Source organism: Anabas testudineus, chromosome 12, assembly GCF_900324465.2.
Source record: "Anabas testudineus chromosome 12, fAnaTes1.2, whole genome shotgun sequence".
In the NCBI taxonomy this organism is placed as follows: Eukaryota; Metazoa; Chordata; class Actinopteri; order Anabantiformes; family Anabantidae; genus Anabas; species Anabas testudineus.
In genome coordinates, this window is record NC_046621.1 from 3000116 (window position 1) to 3023249 (window position 23134).

The 23134-nt window shown below is 40.2% G+C and overlaps 1 protein-coding gene across 4 annotated transcripts in view; it reads left to right on the top strand.

Annotated features, from left to right (window-relative positions):
- The window catches only part of pde8b (phosphodiesterase 8B), a 38300-nt gene that overhangs the window by 7308 nt on the left and 7858 nt on the right, over nt 1-23134 (top strand). For 3 of the 4 annotated variants that reach the window (XM_026353939.1, XM_026353938.1, XM_026353937.1), the window contains 14 exons: nt 7139-7195; nt 11838-12028; nt 13766-13825; nt 13921-13978; nt 14189-14277; nt 14419-14497; nt 14700-14840; nt 14918-15006; nt 15091-15145; nt 17618-17669; nt 17987-18064; nt 18416-18492; nt 20297-20461; nt 21324-21369. In XM_026353939.1, coding sequence (XP_026209724.1) covers nt 7139-7195; nt 11838-12028; nt 13766-13825; nt 13921-13978; nt 14189-14277; nt 14419-14497; nt 14700-14840; nt 14918-15006; nt 15091-15145; nt 17618-17669; nt 17987-18064; nt 18416-18492; nt 20297-20461; nt 21324-21369 — 1237 coding nt within the window. Of the gene's footprint in view, nt 1-4116; nt 7031-7138; nt 7196-11837; nt 12029-13765; nt 13826-13920; nt 13979-14188; nt 14278-14418; nt 14498-14699; nt 14841-14917; nt 15007-15090; nt 15146-17617; nt 17670-17986; nt 18065-18415; nt 18493-20296; nt 20462-21323; nt 21370-23134 lie in introns of those variants that run through there. The other variant, XM_026353940.1, reaches the window with a different exon arrangement.

Consider the following 23134-nt stretch of genomic DNA (forward strand, 5'->3'; position numbering starts at 1 on the left):
AGAATGATAATGCAAGGAATGGTGATGATGGGCAGCACTGGGGAGCAGTAAAGTACATGTTTGAACTAGTAGTTTACCTTTTTTTTTTGCAGTAGTGTGCTGGTAGTAGATGTATATTTGCACAGTGATTAAAGTCACTTTTTAGTCATTTTTTGTGTAGTTAACATGTGTAGCTACAAACAGAGGTGGGGTTGTTTGGTTTAGGACAGGTTCGGGTCTCGGGTTTCCAGGAATTGTCAGCTCACCTGTGAAAAATAGTTTGAATCAGATGTTGTTGAATCGGAGTTTGTGAAACTAAAGAGGTGTCACTTTGGTCATACGTATTGATTATTGTTATTTATTAACAGCTGTTACAGATTAACAGATGTGTTCAGTTACGTACTGTTCCTAACTGGATGATCCCGCCTGGTGCAAAACCCCCACTTGGACTCTAGTTTCTGCCTGATGTTTGATGTGTACAATCCTGCACTTCTCCATGAACAGTGGGGTGTTTTTCTACTATGTTCAGTTATAGTTGTTTGTAATTTTGAACTACTACTACTCAGTTACCTAAACTAGATTTTGGGAGCTTGCAACGCTAGCTCAAAGTAGCCTCCACAACACTGTATGCATGAAAACATGAGGTTGCAAGTCAGCAACAAATAGCAACACAAAACACTGATGTTATGATGTGGACGTGTGACGTTCGTTGATCAAAGTCTGGGTTGTTTGTATCTCACAGGAAAACTGTACAGTGACAAACTCCTGAAGGAAACATGCTGATTCTAGCGCATATGTTTTGAAAGCAAAGATCTCAGATCTATGAGTTCTTGTTGTTTTACTCTTGAGGTTTGTTTTGCACATTTTAGTTTAAATAACTAATAAATGTACACTAACTAACTAACCTCAGTATTAAATACTCACTTGTTGCAGGTTTTTCCTGCAGAGTGTACATTCTGTAACTTTCTTTATGTGAACATAAGAAAATTAGCTTTTGGAAAATACCAGTATATGTTGCACAGACCTCATGAGCCCTGTACCTGTAGGATAAAGAAGGCACACAGTTTTCTGTTGTCTTTAAGCCCCTCTGTAGAAATCATTTCAAATGTCAGTGATGGTCAGAAGTGGGCAGCACCCAAACTCAATCTAACAAGGAACACCTGAACTGATAAGAGGCTGAGCTCAGGCCTTACACAGCCAGTTTGCAGATCTTCTCTTCCTTATGACTGTGAGGAGAAGCACTTTGTTGTTGTCTTCATTTTGTTTGTTATATTTGCATTTGAGTATATTTTTATGATTTTGTAAAGTTAGCAAAGTAAAGAGACGTGAAATCCCTGAATCCCAGTTCAAGCAGCTCATTAAACAGCATGAATTATGTTTTATTGGATGTTCAGTCCAGAGACTCTGCAGCCAGCAAAAAACTACTCACTTTCTTAAGCTCAGTTAAGCCAGACACAAAATACAGGTGTTATCATCATTGACAGTGTATTTTGTCAATCAACAACATTAAATAATGGTTTGGTCAACAGCTCATGCCCAGGAATACCAGTTAAACTGGTTCCCAGTGAAGCTGAAGTTGCAGTAGATGTCTAGAGTTTTGTTTGTTGACATGTCTGAGATATTGGTAAATGAGAACATGTGATTTGTGAGTTTCATTGAGACACATGGAGCACAGCAGTGGAAATCGTGGAGCTTTTATGTGTCGTGAGAGGTTTTTCTGCATCTATTTATGATTTCAGTGTGTACAGAGACCCTGACCTGAGAACACCAGTGAGGATGCATGTTGTTCTAAATACTGAGTGACTTCAGCCAACTTAGTGCGGACTTGGTATGAGCTTGAATGGAAGAGTGGGGGTGTGAGAGCAGGAATGTCATCCAGACTGCACAGTGAAAAATAGTTTGGATGTTGGACAGGGGCAAATGTTTACATGAGAAGAAGTTCCTGTAGGTGTGTGTTTACATTCATGTTGTCTCATTGAAACACAGACTGAATTTTTATCATGCTTGTCATGTTATGTTTCCATGCACTTCGGAAATCGGGGTACGTTCTGTGCCGTAGAGCCTGAATGAGACTAATCGGGATGTTGCAGAATTCCAGACGAGATTAATGCAGGACCACTGGGAAATGGCGGCCAGTAACAAACTGCATAGATGTATGGTCATTCAAAAAAAGAGAGTATGAGTCATAAGTGAATGAGCAAAAGCATCTCTCTGTTATACACAGACAACCAGAAGAGAATAAAGTGGGCAGGTCGGGACTTTATTGCATCTGAAACACACTGGTGTTCACGATTTTGTGCAATCGAGACTCTGCAGTCCATGTGATTAAATGCTGTGAGGTTGATGGCAGCAGTGCTTTGAGCTAAATGCTGAGGCTAAGATGCTGATGTTTACCTTGTTAGTCGTCTTAGTTTTAAGACTGAGTTTTAACATGGGAATTGGCACTAAAGTAGAAATGTACAAGACTGCAGGTATTTGATCACAAACCAAAGTATAGAACAAATCTGACCTGATTATGGAAACCAGATGAAAAGACAAGTTATTACAATTCATCCTGTACATAACATGAATGTCTAAACTGAATTTCAGTTGTTGATTCCATGCTAGAGGAAATGTCTGGGAGCCCCAGGGACGGATGAGTCATCTGGGGACCTTGAATGTTAGTTAAATTAGAAGAGGCACAGGAAGACGATTGTTCACAGAAGAGTGTCTTCCTGATTGAACTTTTGTTTAGCTTCATTACAGCATTTTGTAGCTGTATCTGTCAGGTAGTTGTTGTGACATTTTGACCTGTCAGTGGTGCTGGAGGAAAAGCTAGTGGTAGTAGATCACCATTCACAGTCAGTCGACTTGATCCACTAGAGACCATAAGTTCCTAGTTTACACAATTTCATAGCAATCCACTGAGTTCACTTGGACCAAATGACTGAATGACGGTGCTATTTCTAGATCCATTAAATTCTAACGATAAGAACTGCACATAATCTAATAAGGCACAATAGAAAGTGCTATTATTGGTAGCACGGTCATCAAATCTGAGCACTGCAGTGAAGAAGCTTGCACACATGACAAAGTAAAAATATCAGCTGATCAGTGAAGGTTTATCACGTCTAAGGGATAAGAAATATGATAACTGTAGCACTGTGCAGACTGATCCTGACCTCAAGTCCATCTAGGCTCTACAGAAGGCCACTGCAGCCTTGTGGCAAGGACTGTAATTCATATAAACACCAAGGCAGCGATGACTAATATCTGATACGAAAGCCAATTGCTTAGTATTTATCTGGCATTATCCACAATAAATCAAATAACTCTTTTCTGTTAGATGAGATATGGATGAAAGTGACATAATGCATAGGCATAAGATCAGCAGGAGATTTAGCAGTGCTCGGAAGTTCATAACGTCACTCTGTGTCATCTCTGATTCCTAAACAGTCTGCTGAGTTTCAGAGTAAGAGACGCACGCAAGGTCAAGTCGAGATGAGAAATACACCTCTCTTTGTCACTTACTCAAGATGATTAGACATTGGCCTGGAAGTGTAAACAACTCTTTCAGTTCTGCAGCCATAATGTAAACCGACTTGTCGTTTCCATAATCTGCAATTACTGGAAACAGTGAAAACACCTTCAAAAGATTACATTAAACATACTGTAACTTTGTTAAGTTAATTGCATTGTGAGGAATAAACTGCACTATTATATTTGCAGTGAAATGATGGTGCAGGCCTCCACGATGAAAACATGTTTAATCTCTGTCATAACAATGTGAATGCAGTATATGCAAAGACATGATGTACGTACCTGAGTCCCAGTAAGTAGGGATTTATTTATACAGCACCTTTCAAAGCCAACGTGTGCTTCACTAAAACAAAGACAATAGAATCAGCTGAAATGGCTCCAAGATGAAGGCGGCTCCAGAGCAGGAGAAGCTTTTAGCAAGTAAGTAATTAAAGATAGAAGTCGGGGGTGTGGAGGAATTTGAGATGAGGTACAGGGATAGTATAGCGTGAAGTGGAGAGGGGCAGTTGTATGGTTTTGGTTTTAAAATTGAGAAGTTCATTATTGTAGTTTGGTCCAACAAACCGTCAGCACGGTCCAGAGTTACAGCTGCAGCAGAGGCTGTGACGCACAGCTTGGTCAAATCGGAACATGCAGACAGATTTTTAGTTTCACTGAAACTTACACTTGCTAAGATATTCACTATTTCTGACGTACAAAGCAAATAAACATCTGTAAATCCGCCTAGAAGTCACACAAATGACTCCAGGTTTTAAATTCTATTCATTATTAAAGTGATCTTCTGACATTTGTCTCTACAACCATGAGTACTTTACAAACAGGAGCCTCTAAGATTTATTTTGGTTTTGCTTTAATGGTGGCACTTTCTTAAAATAGGAGTAAAACAGTTGGAGCTCAAGCTCAAAGCTAAACTACTACAAATGTACGACTTATTAGCAGCTTTTCTTTTAATCGTCCTCCATGATCCTAGTTTCCATTCAGTGATGGTTTTAGTTTTTAGTGACTGGTTAAAGTGGTACTTTATCTGGTTTGTGTGTGTTTGGTCTTTTTAATGATGAAGTATAATCTCAAAGGTGTTTCACTGCGGTTTAATGCTTATATTCTTTCTTTATTCTCTTCACTCTCTCCACTTGGCTCTGTCCTCTTTCTCCAAGATGACTGACTTCTGTCCACTTTATCTCTTTTACCTTCTCTGTTGTCGTTCCTCACCTTCCTCTTGTCTAAATCCTTATGAATAAACTGCTGTCTCGCCTCTCAAAGGCTCTTGTCTCTGTCTTTCCACGAGGATGTTGTCACTTACTGTAAGGAGACTAGTCCTTTGACAACTTCGCCCAGCACATCCTCCATCATCTTCTAACTCGACTGACTGATCTCTCTCCAAAATGTTTCCGCAGCAGTGATTCTTGAGAGAACCCATTTCTGCTGCCTTCCTTCCTGTTCTGTTTCACATCTGGCTGAGTCGTCCTCAAGTAAAACCAAATCATTCATTTTCTCATTAGGCCAACCCTTAACCCCACTGATGTATTTGGAGTCTGTGCTTCTTTTATCACTGGAGCAGCCTAAAATCTTACAGTCCCCAGACCCCCAAGCTGCACCCTGTAGATATCTACTTCAGTACTGGACTGACCTTTTTTTTTTTTTCGGACTTTACCATAATCAACACGAAAGTGACTCCAGCTCCTCTTTCCAAGAACCTCTTTATATGTATATATAAACAACTGTGTCCTGCAAATCTGTTCGTAAACAATCAGACTGATGTTATGCATCGTTCAGCTTCTTCATGGTTCTTAATTCCATGCACCCTCCCTGGTCCATGTGTCACCTGTTGTACACTATAATACATTTCTATGGCAGCTTCACACATTTAAATGAACCACAGGTCTTCCAAATTAAATGACACTATGCTATATGTAGTTTGGATTTGCTTTTATAGCTTGTATAAATATCTAACGATAAAGCACTGACAATGCATTTTCTCATTATGTCCTTGTGTCTCAGTGCTCAGGTTTTGTGTGTTTAGGTCAAAGTGTATTTGTTTTGGTTGTAATTCTTAGTTAGTTAATATCAGGGAATGATCTCCTTGTCAGTGTTTTGCTTTTTGACCCACACAACCACACCGACCTCCTTCCTCTGCAGGCTTTGTGGCTTGTGTGACTTGATCATAAACATGTTGTTTGTAGTCATTTGCTTGTTTTTAATCTTTAACTTTACCTATTTATGATAAGCGGTTAGGTCCTCCAGGTTTCTTCTGTTACTTCACAGTAAAGGAAACAATCACTTGTCTTCACTTTTACTCTAAAGCAGCTCCAGGAATTGTTTTGCTTGCATTAACACCATAAATGCCCTTCACACACCTGCTAAACTGTGCTCTCGTGATGCTTCAGCAGTGCTGTGGCTCCTTTATGGCTGTTATTTATGGCAGTAGAGGAAATTCAGGCAGACCTGTCTTTGTTTTGGATTGGCAGGAAAACCACACACCTCTGCACTAGAGATGAGTTATGCTGTTTTAATGGGTGCATCATGCAAAACTTATGGTCTTTTTATTATTTTTTTTCAGCCTATTGAAATTCGTAGTGTATCACCCTAAAGCTCTTGCTGACGCTAGCGGTTAGTTAGTGGTTGCCGGTGGCTAGTTGAGACTACCTGTGGGTTGCAGTGTGTCCACTTTTAAGCCTAATTACCACTGACAAATAATACTGTAATGATGGATGGTTGAGTCACAAAGTCCTGTTTACCTCCCTGCTTTAGTCATGCAGCTTCTCTATGACTGGGAGTAGAGTTTGTGTGTAGCATGCATTATTATGAGCTGTAATCCCCCTCCCCCTCTTTCTGTATCTCTCCTCTGTTTTTGTGGATACCTCACAGGTACTCCTCTTTAGCTGGAGAGATTTTAATCTGGAACATTCCCCTGCAGGTGATGAGTGTGTGTGTTTTTTCATTTTAACAAAAACATTTCAATTAAAAAAGTGACTCCAAATTTGCTCAAAAATAATTGATGGTTATTTTCTGGGCATGACACGCGCAGCTAATGCACAGTATGGTATGGTGCACAGCTGATTCACTGTGTATCTTCAGTGTGGTGTAAGCATGTGTGTTCCTGCATATGCTCAAAGGATGCACATGTAGCTGAGTTGCTTATTCACACCAGAATGACGCATGTGTTTAAGATGCCTGTTGAAGCTGCCCAGACTAGCTGCAAAAGCACACACATATAAAGCACAGTGTGTGTGATCCTCCTGCAGCAGGATTATGCAAGTAAACCTGTGAGTTCAATCTGTGGCTGGCTCCTAATACCTTCTAAAGAGGTTTGCAGCGGACAGTTCCATTATAGGGTGTTTATGCTACATGTAAATATCCAAGTCGAGAGTAGGAGAGGCGATCACACAATCTGAAGTAAAGAACTAAAATGCACGGATATTAGTTGTTGTAGGAGCCTGTATCTACCTAGTTTGTCTTTTTGCTCTATGGACTTTTAAAACTGTGCAAGGAAAACCAATATGCCAATATGCTTCTGGACATCAATGGTAAAATGGTAAGAAGTGTTCACAGCTCCTTTTGCTCTGTGTGTGTGTGTGTGTGTGTGTGTGTGATGTGCTCAGTTTGAAACAGTCATTCACACGTTCTCATCTGTTGCCTGCAGGTTTCAGCTACAGAAGAATGTGTCGGACCAATGAGACTGACTCAAGAGCCAATTCAGGTAAGAGTAAAACAGACTTTGTAACAGCTGGATTCACATCATTCACCAACAATGTTTCAGAGATTCACTGTTAAAAGGTTGCATCTTAAATAACAGAGGATTAGTAGCTTGCTCAAATGGGATTGTTGGGTTTTCTCTAATATTTTGTATAAATATTTTCTGTAAGGTCTTAAACCTTACACTGTAAAGTGCCTTGAGATAACTTCTGTTGTAAATTGGCGCTATACAAATAAAATTGAATTGAAAATTGAATAGTACAAGAAGCACCAGTTTATTTATTTATTTATTTAGTCTAACACCAAAAAGAATAGTTATCTTTACATAACTAATAAAAAATAACTGAGTTTTTACTTAGTCACAGTTGCGCTAATTCTCACTTATGCTGCCAAAACATCTGCTTACTCTATTACTACTAACATGTCGAGAGTATTAACAAATATAATGTGCCTAAAATGATGACACAATGTCTGTCATGTCTTTATTAAGAAAAACAATAAAAAACACACAGTGCGAGTGGAAAAAGTTAAAAAACAAAGGGTTACAAAGTGATGTCAAATACTTTAGAAATTCACCAGTCTACAGTTAAACAATCTACAGATGGAGACACTTGTGTGGCTACTCTACCAAGAAGTGGGTTCAGTCAAAATGACCCCAAGAGCAAAACAAACACCCATCAATGAGGTAAAGAAACAACAACAAATGAAGCCGCACACAACCACACAACACTGCATTTTTTTTTTTTTTTTGGCAAAAATTTCTTTAGACTAATGTGAGAACGTACGTCAGCTGAAACTCTGTAGACGTTGAGTGATGCAACAGGACATTGACCAGTTATCAATTCAGACTTTTTCCACTTGCACTATGAGGTTTTTATGGTTGTTATCAATAAAAACAGGAAAGATCTGATTTTTTTTTTTGTTTGTTTTTTCTATTATTTTTCACATTATTTTTGTTAATATTCTGGACTTAGATGACTCGAATCATGTTTTATGACAAATTCATGCAGAAAAGTATGAAGGGTTCACATACTTTTTCTTGCTACTGTAATTGAATAGTGTAGAATCTCTAGTGGTAACAGTACACTTGCAGTATGTTGGAAGGAACTATCTTACATATGTTCCACTACTTGTCTTGTATTAAAGGAGGATAAGCTACTTACGTAATCACTATGTTTCTGTTTCTGCGTTAAAATAAAAGTCACATGACTGAATGTTTATTTGCTGCAGTCATTTCTCATGTTTGAAGTGAAAAGGGGGAAAGAACAGTTTGAGTTCAACATTATTCTTTTGTACAATGAAATTGTGAACTTACCCTTTAAAGAAAACTTTACTTTAATTGTATAAAAACAGAATGTGGATGGATTTTCTAGGATCTATTTGCACATTTATCGCTTTAAGATGATCTTATATTTGCGTGAAGGTTAAGTGTCTGTGTCAAACTGTCTGCAGACACTTAGTCTTGCCTTTATCCTGTTGAGATCTCATCTTGCATGTGAAGAACCTGGGAATATTGCAAGGTGAGTTAGGGTTGACTCCTGGATTGTCTGCGCTCATCCTCCTCTGGTTGGGGATTAGGCCATGTGTTAGTCAGATTTGCCCTTATGTAACAAAGAGCTCCTGGAGGTTGTCAGCTGGTTGGGATGCAGGTACCACAAAGCATTCCTCTGTTCTGGCAGTTCTTACCTCAGGAATCAGCTGCTTTATTAGGTGCTTGTTTATTGCTTTGGTTTAATTTGCTTCGGTCTAAGTTGTGCGGGTTTGACCCATCTCCAGGGGTTTCTGAGTTCAGCTCAGTTCCCAGTCCAGTGCTGTGATGCGAGAGGCCTGGCATGCCACTCATGTTCGTGTTCAGCTACAGTATCCTCCTCTATCCCTTCACCCTGCTGCTTCTCGTCCTTATTCACTATGCCAAAGACCATCGCACCAGGACTCTCAGCAGGCAGGTGGAGGGACCTGAGGCTTTAATTAAAAGCCTTCTAAGACCTCATCTCATGCCCCATAAAACCCCTGAACAGCTCTCCCCAAAGCAGAGCACTAAAGTTTCAGCCTTCGTCTGGATCCATGACCTAACGCAACCCTCTCCTGCTTCACTCCTTCCACAGAAACGGAGAGATGAAAAGAGCGAGATAAAATGCTCGGCAGGAGAGAGTTATATATTGTGAGTTTTCCTTGACGTTTACTGTTATTGCCTCACAGTCCTGGAGAGTTTCAACCTCCTCCTTCAGCTTATCAAATGACTGATGTGTTTCACTTCTTCCAAAGATAAGTGAATGTACAACAGCACACATGTTGTATGTTATGTTTACCTGCACTGTATAAATCTCGTTGGATCTTCTACTTTAACCTTTTAGTACCCAGGAAAACAGCGGGTTTATATTTATACTGTGTAGAACCTTTGTGGTCAATCAGTACCAGAAGAATTACATCAATATGTGCTTTAATTTTAGAGAATTACCGATATTATCGCAGAAAATCAATTACAACATTCATATAATTGTTTAATAGCATGGTTTTATTTGTCACTCCGAGGTTTATTCTTACATATAAAATCACAGCAGATGCCATCTCACATGCTACTGTATTTGTTCCACTCCTTGAAGACACTGATAACTACTATTACATTTCTGCTTACAAAATGACCTGAGTATTGATTAATTAATAAATTACTAAAATAATTGATCATATACTCTATTCTGTTGATTAACTAATCAATACATCAACTGCATGTTGATGTAAACTGTAATGTTTTATCACAACTTATAATTGTGGATTGGAAACTTGAAAAGATCCTTCACACTGATCACGTGCCCTGACTTTATTTACAGCGTTTCAGTCCTCAGACCTCTGTAAATTGACTGTGTTACTCTCCCACACAGATAAAGTGCTCAGAGATAGTTAGCCTGATGACACCTCTCTGTGTTTGGGGAATCTCCTGACGTAAGATGGCATCTGACCTGGGTGTGCAAACATGCAGATTAACCTGTGAACTCTGAAAATGCGAGTCAGCTCACAGCAGAAGTCGGAGATAAGCCTCTGCTCCAGCTCAACTCCAACTGTGCATGATTTCATACAAACCATAAGCGTGGCCAATAAGTGAGCGTGTCGTTTGTGTAGTTAAATGTGTTAACATTTAAAATAGGTATTTACGTTAAGGACGGCACAACCAGGTAACAGTGTAAACATAAGTTCTTTTGTGTGTGTGTGTGTGTGTGTGTGTGTGTGTGTGTGTGTGTGTGTGTGTGTGTGTGTTTATGACAGCTATATCATAGTGAAGGAGTGCAGCCTTGTGTTTAAGTGTGTTTGACTGTGTGTACGTCACTCGGGGTATTAAGACCAATGGCGCCTCCTACCAGACTCCTCGCTTGTGACATATTTGGGTGGCAGGTCAGAGATGTGTGCGGTCGGCGTCGTCCCAGAGTCGACTCGATACTGTGTGTGTGGAATTTCACATGCTAGCACCATGGTTACACAAAGCAGCGCCATGGTTACACAAGCCAGCACGGGATCAAAGACTATGGACCTTTCACAGGCTCTCACCAATACCATCTCATTTTCTCCCTCTGTCCTCCTTTTTTTTTTGTTTTTCTCTTCTTCTGCCTTTCTCACCTGTCCATTTTCAATCTGCTCTATCTCCAGGTGCTGCACAGAGAGATGTCCCACTCCTCTTGTGGGGATTCATTACTTTAGTTGTCTTCTTCTCTTTCCCCCTCCACACTCCCTCTGTCACTCTATCCTTTGTTGTCCTCAGTGGGAGGTGATGCTATTGCGAGGAAGAGCTGAGTACTGTTGATTCTGGCTTCCGCCCACCTACCCATGTGTGTGTCTTTTAGTGTTGTATTTCCTCACCACTGTACCAAAGGTGGCTGGTGTGTTCATGGTCAAAACACGGTGTGGTATCATAAACATAAAGTCCACGCTCTGCAGGCTTCATATCTGTTGGTGTGAATTACAGAAATACTTTTAAACACTGAAGGAATAACAAACTGAGAGAAGACATTAGCAGGACATCAGTATGATCTACTACTCAGGATCATGGAGGGGGATGGAGCTTCGGCGTGCATCAAGCAAAAAGCCGAGGGGCACCCTGCACAAGATAGCAGCTTATCACAGGGAGGCCAAACAGAGAGAGGAACATACTCACAATTGTGTTCACTTGTAGCCTGAATTCTCCTGAGCCGTGTGTGTCTTGGGACTGTAGGAGGAAATCCCCAAATAATGAGAGCATTCAGAAAAAGCAGCTGGGCTGAGACTGAAAACCAGGACGTTCTTGCAATGAGATGAAAACTAACCACTTAGGCACCACTTCTTTAAAATGTTTAATATCGCATGACTTTCTTACTGAAGTGAGGTGGTTATAACATCATCAAGGCTCAATGAGCTCATCACTAATGTTCACTTTCTTCTTACAGAAATAACAATTGCACCAGTTCAGTCTCATGAATGTCTGTCACCTTGGTGTCAGTGATATATATGTATATATATATATTACAGCTGAAGTCTGGTTCTTGGAAGTCTGCTGCTCTGGAGAATGTCCTGTCTGAGTAGTAAATGTAGAGTAGACCTACTAACATAGATATTCTATAATTATCACAGTAGTAGCAGCACTGTCTCACCCTGGCATCTGTTCCCTCCGGTCTCCTCAGGTTCTGCTGGTGTTTGCCAAGGAAGACAGCCAAAGTGATGCCTTCTGGTGGGCCTGCGACCGCGCTGGGTTCAGGTGTAACATTGCAAGGACGCCGGAGTCTGCTGTTGAGTGCTTCCTGGACAAGCATCATGAGATTATAGTCATTGATGGACGTCACTCGCGCTACTTCGAGCCTGAAACAGTCTGCCGGTGAGCCTTGCTGTGGTTCTGTTTTAAAAGAAATGGGCATCTTGAAAAATGCATTTATGGATGAGAAGAATAACACTATGATGTCTGTACAGGAAAGATGACGCTACATGCAGCAACCTGTTGGTCAAGCTTAGCATAAAATCTTCAAATACATAAATAACTGACCAAGAAATTGTCTGACGCCTACGTGTGAAACCACAAGTTGTAATTTATACACTTTTGGTGCAGAGTAAGCAAAGCATGGTTTAGTTTGCAGCTGTTCTGTATTTCCATTAGCCACAATCAGGCTTCTTTTCTATTATTGGCTTTAGATCAACATGCATCAGCACTGAAAATTTTTGTCATTTTTATTTTAAAGAAAACAAAATCCTTTACTTAATGATCAACACTGAAATTAGGAGGTTTTGCCTTTAATCAGTAATGAAGTACAGAATCATCCACAGGTAATTGTATCTAAATGCTGTTGTTCTATTAATAGCATTGGGACACTGCAGTGAGGGGACTTGTTGGCGCCATCAGGTGTCCACTGGAAGAACAACAGGCTGTAGAGGTCGCTCAGTTTAGTGTTTTGAACGAGGCAGTGGATACTGGATGTTGCAGTTCATAAGAGGCTGTTGAAACGGAGCATGCACTTGAATGAGCCTGAACTACAGATTGAGTTTGTTTGACATGAAAGCTGGAAAGCGGCCCAGGGGAACCAAGAGTACTTAAGTTGTATAAGCTTGATTTTTGTTTTTTCTTGTCCATTTTCCACAGCAAAAGCCCCTGGCCACTTTTCAGAAACCATTTTGACTGTAGAATAACCTTATTTGCTCCCTGTTCTTGCCAGCTGTTAAGTTAATACTGGTTGCACTGGTTTCCACTTTTACTCTTTAGCCTGCGTGAACATGTGAAGATTCATTTTAGGATGACGTCCTATATTTTGTTGCTTTTCATGTCAGTTTGGTGGAATTTATTGTTAATCCTAAGATAATGTCCTACTGTACTTCATAGGGCTTTGCGTGGCTGTGTTATCACGTCTGTGAATATCTGTTAAGATCTTTAAATTTTCGAACACCTTCACTTCTCACTGCCTTTAGATTAAGTTGATAAAATCATCTACATGTCATGTCTTTATTATTTTTGGCCTGGACAAATGAATGCTAGTTCTGTGTTGACTTTGGTTAGGATTTCTGCAGACGTTTGGGCGGCAGATATTGTTAGATACAGCACTAAGCTAAACAAAGTTGTTGGGTACACTTAAAGCCACCACCATATTATTTGTAGAGTGATTTATTCAAAGTGTTTTATTATTTGCCCGCGAGCAGGAACTGATCCATGCGCCTCTGCTGTCTGCTGATAACCACAGTTTGACGTCTGATTTGTCCATTGCTCCCTTTCCTCATTCCTATTTTTTCTTGTTTTATCTCCCGCGAGGATCTCTGCCATCATGTGTTCCTCCTTTCCTTCTCCATCACTGTCTTCTTGTTCCTCCTCCAACCTCCGAGCCACTTTCCCGTACCTACTGCCAACACTGTGGCTTTGTGGTCGAACCTCTGAAGCAGATGTTGTGTTTGGTGTGTCTGTGTGAGGCACAGAAATGTTCTGCCTGTCTTCTGTGGCAATGACATCACCCCCAATCTGCCCACATGTTTATCCTGTACCTGAGTCCAAGCCACATCTCTTGAGCTCGTATGTAAGTATGGATAAAGTGAACTCCTACTGACACACTTAAATCTGCATTTGTTTTATTTCCAGGTTGATCCGTGCCACAAAACCCTCCGAAAACACAGTTATTCTAGCTGTTGTGCCACAAAAGTGAGTTAATGTTTTTCCTCCATATAAATGTGGACAGCTACGAGCATGTTAGTTAAAAATTAAGGTGGTAATAATTCTCTTCTGTCACCGTATAGGCCGCCTGACCAGGACGAGCCATCTGTGCTTCCTCTCCTCTGTGCTGGATTTAGCAGAGTAAGTCCAACAACTCGCTTTAGATGAAACTGTATTTCTAACTAGATGTAGGCCTACATGGTTTTTTGTTGCCAGAGGTGTTTGATGGTGTGAAAATGACAGTAGGAGGTTGCAAAACAAGTTGCTACTGAGTGAATCCTGACTCATTCAGTTTTCCACTCGTCTCTCTCCCCTTCCTTCAAACACCACTTAACCTTGTTTGGCCTCCAGAGGTTTGTGGAGAACAGCAGTGTGTCAGCCTGCTATAATGAGCTCATACAGATTGAACATGGGGAGGTGCGCTGTCAGTTCAAACTCAGGTACAGCAGAGTGAAAACACCTTCACCATGCATATACAATGCAGCTGTATACTGTACATGCACAAAAATACTGATCTATATTTACACACATACACAAGGTAGTGCTGGTACCGGAGTTATTGTGGCTTTATTCATCCACAGAGCTTGTCATGCTATCTTCACTGCTCTGGAGCAATGTCAAGAGGCAGTGGAGATCACGAGTGAGGATCACGTAATACAGGTAGGAATACACACAAACACATGCACATGCACCTTTCCTATAAAGCATTACAATTTTTATTTTTATTTTTATAAACAAATCGAATTAATTAACCAAAACCAAATGTGAGAGAACGTCCAGGTTTAACATGTAGAGACGTTTCAACATTAACCCAAATATGGAACATTTGGGTTGTCACCTATTAACGCATGTTTTGTTCCAGTATGTGAATCCAGCGTTCGAGCGAATGATGGGTTACCACAAGGGGGAGCTGATTGGGAAAGAACTGACTGAACTCCCCAAGAGTGACAGGAACAGAGCTGACCTGCTGGACACCATCAACACCTGTATCAAAAAAGGAAAGGTCAGTCAGCTTATCCATCCATCCACTTACCCATCTGTGAGATAACAGCTGTCTAACTGTTGTCATGTGTGTGTAAGGAGTGGCAGGGCATTTACTACGCCAGGAAGAAGTCGGGTGAAAGTATGCAGCAGCATGTGAAGATAACGCCTGTCACCGGCCAGGGAGGGTGAGATAACTTCAAACACCCCACAGTGAGTGAATTTCCAAAAAGTAAGAGATCGTTGACACATTTTTCTTTTGCTCTGTGCAGGAAAATTCGACATTTTGTTGCCATCAAGAGGCCTCACATCGACAACAACAATCAGGTGAATCAAACGATGGCTTTCTGTTCTTTGCTCAGTGAATCTAGAGGTTCTAGTAACAGGTCAAACAGCGTTTACATGGAGAATGGCAATAAAAATCTTGACTCATTCAGATAAAGACATTTTTTATTGAAACTATTCCAATTTACAACACTTTGAAACATGAAACCACTCTCTCCTACATCTCAAATGCTAATTTGTAGGCTCAGATGATAAACCTTTAACAAACCAGCCCACTGGCAGCTGTTTGGAGAAATAAACGCTTCCACCAAATTAAAAAAGTCCACTTTAGACAGTGAGCTGTTTTTCAAATGTCCGTCCAGCAGCAGTACAACTTGGCCCAATCAAGGCTGGTGAAGAAATGAGTGAGTCCAAACTGAACTCAGGATTGATCGTAAACCCTGTTGGCAGCAGGTTTATATAAAAACATCAAATGAACTGTAGCTACAGTGTCAGATTGAAATACTTCAGCAGGGCACGGAGCTCCACGGGCAGCCGGCCCTGCTGAGCAGCATCCACACTTACTGTGAAGTAGCTGTGCCGCTGCTCTCAGCTGGGTTCCAGGCCAATAACATCATGCTATGCTAAGCTACAGCTAAGCACCAGGATCCCCTGCTAAGGCCTGAGAGGGCTAGCAGCCAGGCGCCAGGGCTATTTATACCTCGGGTAAAGCTGCACAGGGGCTAGCTTTAGCTTGTTGCTCTCTTTCATCATGTGTGCCTAAGGTGAGTCAGCAGTTGGCACCTGGCTGCCAAAGCCAAGTGGCATCTACTCCTGCGGGTTAGGATTGGGAATCCTCACACACGGCAGCGACTGATCCCGTTCTCCAAATCGTGGAAGCCAACCGCCACATGCTGAATCGTGCAGTGTCAAACTGAATGGTATTAACGGGCTGTCCTCCTACCTTAACCTCATCCTCAGCACACATTATGACAAACTGATGCACTGATGCAGGAACAAACGTTTAGTCCATGACACTTTAAACTGCTGCATCTTTTTACCCACTGGACGTCTCCTAACTGCAGAGGTCTTTTCAGGATACCACTGATCTGATACTGTATCTTTACTTAGTACATTTTCCTTCGAGCACTCAAACCCCCACATTATTCCTCATCTTTTCCCACCCAGACGTTTGGCTGAAGACCACGGTTTCCATTTCATTGTGTTGTTTAGTTAGCAGCATTTGTGTAAGCACTACAGACTTGCAGCAGGTTTAGGGTCAGTTTTGCTTCTTTCCCTCTCAATCAGGGACCATCATAATCTCAACTATTTCCAAGCTTTAGTCAAGTTAATTCCAATTTTTTTAGATGTCTGTTTGTGCTTCGCAGCCCAAGAAGCCCATTAAGGAGCAGCCAGCTAAATCTGGCAACCTTGTATGTCATTAGGAGTGTTTATACTCTCTTAATCCTATTTACTCAGTACGGGACACACTGGAGACCTGAGAGCAAGTAGAATTTAGAAAGGATGGTTATAAAAAGAAAAATTGTGTGTGACTGACATGGATCTTAAAAATGAAATTTAATTGACAAACTCTTCTGGGACTCTCTTTCTTGTTTGCAAAACGCAACGCAGATAGGGATTTGTTGCATAACAATGAGTTATCTGTAATGTTTGGATGGACGCATTCATCATTGGATGAAAGTGCATCATGCACTGTCAGCAGTATGTAAAGGTGCAGTGAGTCACTGGGTGAGGACAATCTTGTGTAACCGGATTATAGGCTCTGCATATCTTCAATGTGACTATCAGGATGTACTGTACTGTAAAAATTGTCGCCTGCATGAAAATATGTTATAAACAAGGGAAAATGTGCCGTAAGGTTGAATTGTGGTAAGTGGAGCATAAACCAACGTCTTAACATGTGTTTTTTAGATTTTATTACATTTAAATATCTGTTATGTATTTTATCCATCCATGTAGGAGGTGAGGTTTATCTTGGTCTTATGTTTTTTATAAGCGCCTGCACATTTTATGTACTGTTTGCACACAAATTCTACATTTTTACGACATAGTGATTTTTATATTTGCTTACACAGATGCCAAAAAGTTGGATTCTTGTTTCAAGTCAACTTTGTCAAAACGTGTTGGCGCTGCATTTTGGCCTCGTAAAGTGCTGCTGTCGCTAGTGTTTCATTTAATTGGTTTCTGTGCTCAATTTATAATCATCTGTACTAGTTACAGCTTGTAACTTCTCAATATTTTGCCTTTAACTGGAGTTGCATAGATCCAGGTTATATGTAAAAGGACAATGAATTGTTGACAGTAGTAAGTCAAATCTGTGCCATGTGCAGTTTGAATTCCCAGTAATGAAATTATTGCAACGGGCTGTTGAGGTGAGATGAAAAGATCTTCGAGGTTTAAAGAACATCAAATCTCTGGCTCACATTAAGACTTGAATAAACAGACGTAATCTTGCCAGCGTGTTGCTGTCAATGATCAGGAAACTGACTTTAATCAACTCCTGCTGTCTACCAGGTCCACAAGTTTAACAAGGAAGAGCGATGCAGTGGGGAGCATTCACAGTCAGGTAACGTCATACATTTCATTTTTTTATATTTTGATGTAAAGAGGTGATTTTATCTGGGGCCAGTTTGTTACATTTGTGCACTAACATATGTTTGACTTTAAAAAATAATGCTTTGATATTTTATCTTTGTACTAAATTATCAAATTAGTCTGCAAAACAGTAACAAGTGTAATAATTGTTTTTTGTTTTTTTCTTTCAAAATGTTTTAATATTTTAAATTAAATTAAAAAACTGAGACCTGTCAGAATATAGTAAATCTGTGTCTCCGTCAACAACTGTACATTTAACGTCCTTTACCTCCCTGTGCCTCTCTACAGAGTGCAATTCTCTACATCACCGAGACAGGAGGAAAGACTCGATTGATGCCAGATCACTCAGTTCCCGTGGTAGTGATGGTAAGGTCTTTAAAAAGGTGTTATCTTTTTCCACTAAAGACGAATGGAGTTGATGATTGGAGATGGGAAATTGGGATGAGTCAGATGGTTATGCTAGGTACTAGAGATCGTAAAGAGCGCTGCCGTGGGCTGATGACAGTACGTACCTCCCTCCTCAGCTCACTTGGAATCAGCTGCTGCTATTTTCAGACATCTCAGCTGAGTGCTGCTTCTCCTCTTCTCTAATTAAACTGTTTTATTCTTTCTTACTACAGTACATACAGTGTCTATAAAATGTATTCACCCCCCTGGATGTTTTATGCTTTTATTGACATTATAAATCAACGACTACCTTTACTTTCTTAATTCCAGCTCCCAGTTTACAGAATCGAAGATATTCCTCCGTCGCCAGGATTCACTCCATGACTATCGAGGCTCCCATCACCAAGGTATCAGTCATTTTTCACACCTGATGCTGTCACCTAGGAAACAAAATATGGTGTTTTGTCATTTTGCCTATACTGTAGGTTTACACTCAGCAACTCATAATACAGTGTAAACATGCTTTTTAGAAATTCTTGGAAAGGAACAATCTCCCTTCCCCTGTAGCATGAAGCTACCACCACGCTTCAGCTGAGGGATGCCATTAGTAGGTGACAAACAAGCCAAACGTAGTGTTTGGAGTTCAGCTTAGAGAGTTACATTTCTGTGTCATCGGATCAAAGAGTTTTTTTTCTCATGCTCTCAGAGTCCTTTAAATGCTGTTTGTCAAACTCCCAGTGCGCCGTCATGTGGCTTTTACTCAAAGTGGCCTCCACTCGAGCATAAAGGCCTGACTGATGGAGTCCCTCTGAGATGGTTGTGCTTCAAGCAGGTTGATCCTTCTCTGCAGAGAACTTAACCGTAACCACGGGGTCGTCTCCTTGACCAAAACTCACTTTGGTGCTTGTTGTAGACACTGAAGGAAAAGTGGAGCAGAGTGTGACGTGAAATAATGAAAGGGTTAAAGAAACGAATATCTGCAGCAGCTTTCTTACAATGAACTACATGATACTGAATTTAAGTCGTCAGAAATCCCTCCACAGTCATCAGGCTTCACATGCTGCATTTCACCAAGACTTAAAGTTTGTTTACGGCTCCTTAAAAGCTTTTTTTCACATCAGCCAGTGTTTGATTGTTCATTACAGCGCCTTTATTTGGACACGAGATCTGTTTTGTTCCATTTTGTCGTCACTTTGAGTGTATTATTGCAGCGCCACAAAGCCATTCAGTGTCCAGTCATTAGAGTTGTCTTTTCTGCCTTAATGTTGTTTGACTGAGCCAACGACGGAGTGTTTTCCGTTTATGACTGTTAATACCCAGACATAACAGCTAATATGATACCCTGTTAGTGAGATGATGTGCCCACTGTCTGCTTCTCTTTTTCCATTTGTAATTTAAACAATGCTTTCTGGTGAAGTAACCAGACTTTATGGAAATCTATCCATACTTCAAATATTTTTAAGGAACTTGAAAGCAGACAGAAACAAAAACAAAACCCCCATCCAACCCCACTTTCAGACATTTGATTCTAGTGAGACACTCTCAATACTTCTCACAGTTTAATTTGTGAACACTTTAATTCTGAGTGACTGCAACATCGCGTCAACACATGATGTCCTGTCTAGAAGGAAATTAAGTAATTAGTAGAAAAATCTCATGTTTTCAGTGCATTCTAGGAAACGAGATTTCTTAGATTTGTTTACAGGGAAGATGATTTTTGTTGTGAAAGAGCCATGTCTGTGGATTCATTGTTCCACGCCCACTCTTTGCACTTACTGTAGTGTTGTCAACAGCAGCAGATGTGTTACTGTGTTTGCATTTGAGAACATTTAGTGGAAACATTCTCCTTGACTTTGACGTCATGATGTGATGCTCTTACAGGACTGGATGCTGTGAGGAACTTCAAGCTGTAGACTGGATCGTAGTTTGATAAGATACAGTATTCAGTGTCACATTGTCTCACTCTGGCTCCGGCTGTAGGTCCTGTGATGCTCTTGTGTTTTCCGCTGGAGAATCAACTTTATTTAACTTTTTTTTGCCACAGACTTCAGATTTCTCCAGCATCACCTGCATATCTCTATACACATGCACAAATAAAAGAGCACTAACTCAGTTTTGGCCTGTCTTGCAGAAGCCTCTTTTGTGGTTTTACTTGTATGTACTGTAGTGTTTAACAGCAGAACAGAAACCTTTCTTTTTCCTCTTCCTTAGGTAATAAACATCATCAATGCAGCTCAGGAGAGCAGTCCGGTAACAGTAGCTGAGGCTCTGGACCGCGTGCTGGAGATCCTGAGGACCACGGAGCTCTACTCTCCTCAGCTGGCCTCCAAAGAAGACGACCCTCACACCAACGACCTAGTTGGGGGTCTGATGAGTGTAAGAGGCAGTGTAGCTTCCTAGTAAATGCTTCTAAGCTTATTCATGAGGACAGATGCTTCAAATGCTTTATAAGGAAAAAGCTGGTGTTTAAATTGCTATAAAATATTCTTATCTCATGCGTATGAAATTGAACATGCATTCTTTTTCAACCAAGAAATGTTTTGGCTTCCAAACTCAAATCAAATCTGTATTTCTGGAGTGCCAACAGAGCCTTTGTTTATTTCTTTCCCCCTGATGTTGAATAAGCTCAATTATGAGGTGAGTCACTGCTCGCAGATGTTTGTCTATTGTGAAAGCAACTTTTCAGATCCATCAGCTGAGCGCAGCAACATCCAGTCTGAAGGTTTCAAACTATTCAAAAGATGAAGCTGCTGATATTTTTCTTTTTGTCTGCAAATCTCATGAAAGCCAAAAGCAACAATGACTTGATCCTACTCACATGGATTGTCTGTGTATACTGACATTTTACTCCTCTGTGCTCCAGAGTCTCACCTTTGGAGTGAGTGACCTGAGCTGTCACTGTCATTAAAACACACTGTAGTTTATTTTAAACCCCACATCTACCGTCATGCTGCCTGAAATACTTGCTAGAGCACCTAATGTGTGTTAATCCGCAGCTGAAAATAGTCCCGAACAAACTTCCTCCAGTTGAAAACAAATGTGCTGTGACAGTAAAGTACAGAATCGAGTGGTTGGTTGGTTTTTGTGTCTGTGTGAGACGTTTTAATGTAAAATATAAGTTTATACTTATAGTTAATATTTATTTTTGGCTGAAATATTTTATTCCATAAGCATTGGCGCTAACACACTTATCTTTGTAACGAATGAATGAATTAAACATTTAATTTTGTTTCTACAGGATGGATTGCGAAGACTGTCTGGAAATGAATATGTCTTCTGCAAAAGTAAGTTTAAAAAAATACTGCTACTGACTCAGGAAGTAAAATGATTTTATTTAGCATAGCATGATGTAGAAAATCTTAAATTAATAGTTTTGGGAAATGCACTCATTTGCTTTCATGCTGGGAGTTAAATACAACATTTCCTACCTGTTCATCAGTTAACTTGTAATTATTGTCAAATATGCAAATACAGTTGACTATATAATGAATGAGTTGTGAATTGTCTGATGGTGGAGAAACTATTCAGAAGATGTGAGTAAGATACAAACAAAAGATTAAAGAATGTCTGACTGATTCTGACAGAGAGGAGTAGTTAATCCTGAGCTGCTCACTTATATATTTATGATGTGAAATATTTAAGTGTGTGGATGTTTTTCCTGATAAAAGATCATCCTCATGTTCTGAGTTGCAGCAATAGGTGGAAAAAGCAACAATGCTGTAAAATCATCTTTGAGCAATTAAATTCCAGCGTTGTCATTATGTAGTTATTTAACAATAAACTCAGTTTAAAAACTAGCGTGAGTCATGAAACCCTAAAACAATTTGACTGATGTAGCCTATAAAACCATGCATCACACTTTTTTTTACTGTAAACTCTTTTGTCTGTCAGGATCCTGAAGAATTGACAATTCAGTAGGTTTGTGGATGCATATTGTTTTTTTTTCCTATGTTTTTAAGACTAATTACAGCAGTTGGACCACTAATGCATTGCCAGGATTCCTGGTATACGTTACTGAGCCCACCACAAAGCCACAGAAATGTTTTGTTGCTCTGATTCTTGAACTGAAATGGAAGCATCATCTTGTTACTGTCAAACAAGAAAGAGAAGTAGGAGGACACAATAGGGACTATTGTATACTGACATGGTTTGATTTCCCTTTTATGGCCACATGATCAGAGTATTTACAGAATAAAGGAAAAGTACTTTATACGCAGTGTCAACTGATGTGATATATTATCCAATAGAGTAATCACAGTATTCCTACATTTGCACCTAGTATTAATGAGCCTAGTGCGGTCGGATCTCAAGTGGACAACATCATCATTATCGGAGGTGCATCGTGTGCACGAGTATTTATATCCCAAAAATAAGTAATAGTAATAGTAAATGTGTCCCAGACTATGTGAGCAAGTGATTTGCAGGTTAGGATCAATCACAATCTGTCTTGGTGCTTGTTTACAGGTTTATTTAGTGCTGTTCACTTGTGATCCGACCGCTCACAATGCACCTTAATAGCAGGTGGAAACAGAGTCTTTAGGTAACAGGACAAAGCGCCTCCCAGAGGGCTAAAGTTAAAATAGGTGTGAGGTCAGATATTATTTTACCTGCCCTGTTGATGAGGCACTTGTGTACACCTAATCCTAATTAACAGGCATTTAGCCATTAGGCATAAGGATTCTTGGAAGATCTACTCCCATTGTGCTGCGGTGTGGGTTTGACTGTTCAGGTGCTTTAACAGGCAGATTACAAATGAAGTTAGGATACTTCTGTCTCTTCCCGTTTCTACAAACTGGAATTGACTCTTATTGACTTTCTTTATTTTATCTCCTTTGTCATATGTTTGGTGTTTTATAAAAGTCTAGTTTTCTGTCACCAGTAGATGATTTTAAGCACAGCAGTACCTGAAATCAGCACAAAATATTATATCTTTTAAACAGGCCAGATTTATTAGCAGTGCTCTGACTGTTCTTCACAGGATGACTAAGACGAGCCACACAGCATTTAGTTAATGTTAATGAGTTAAGAACTGGTACAAGTCTGTAGGAG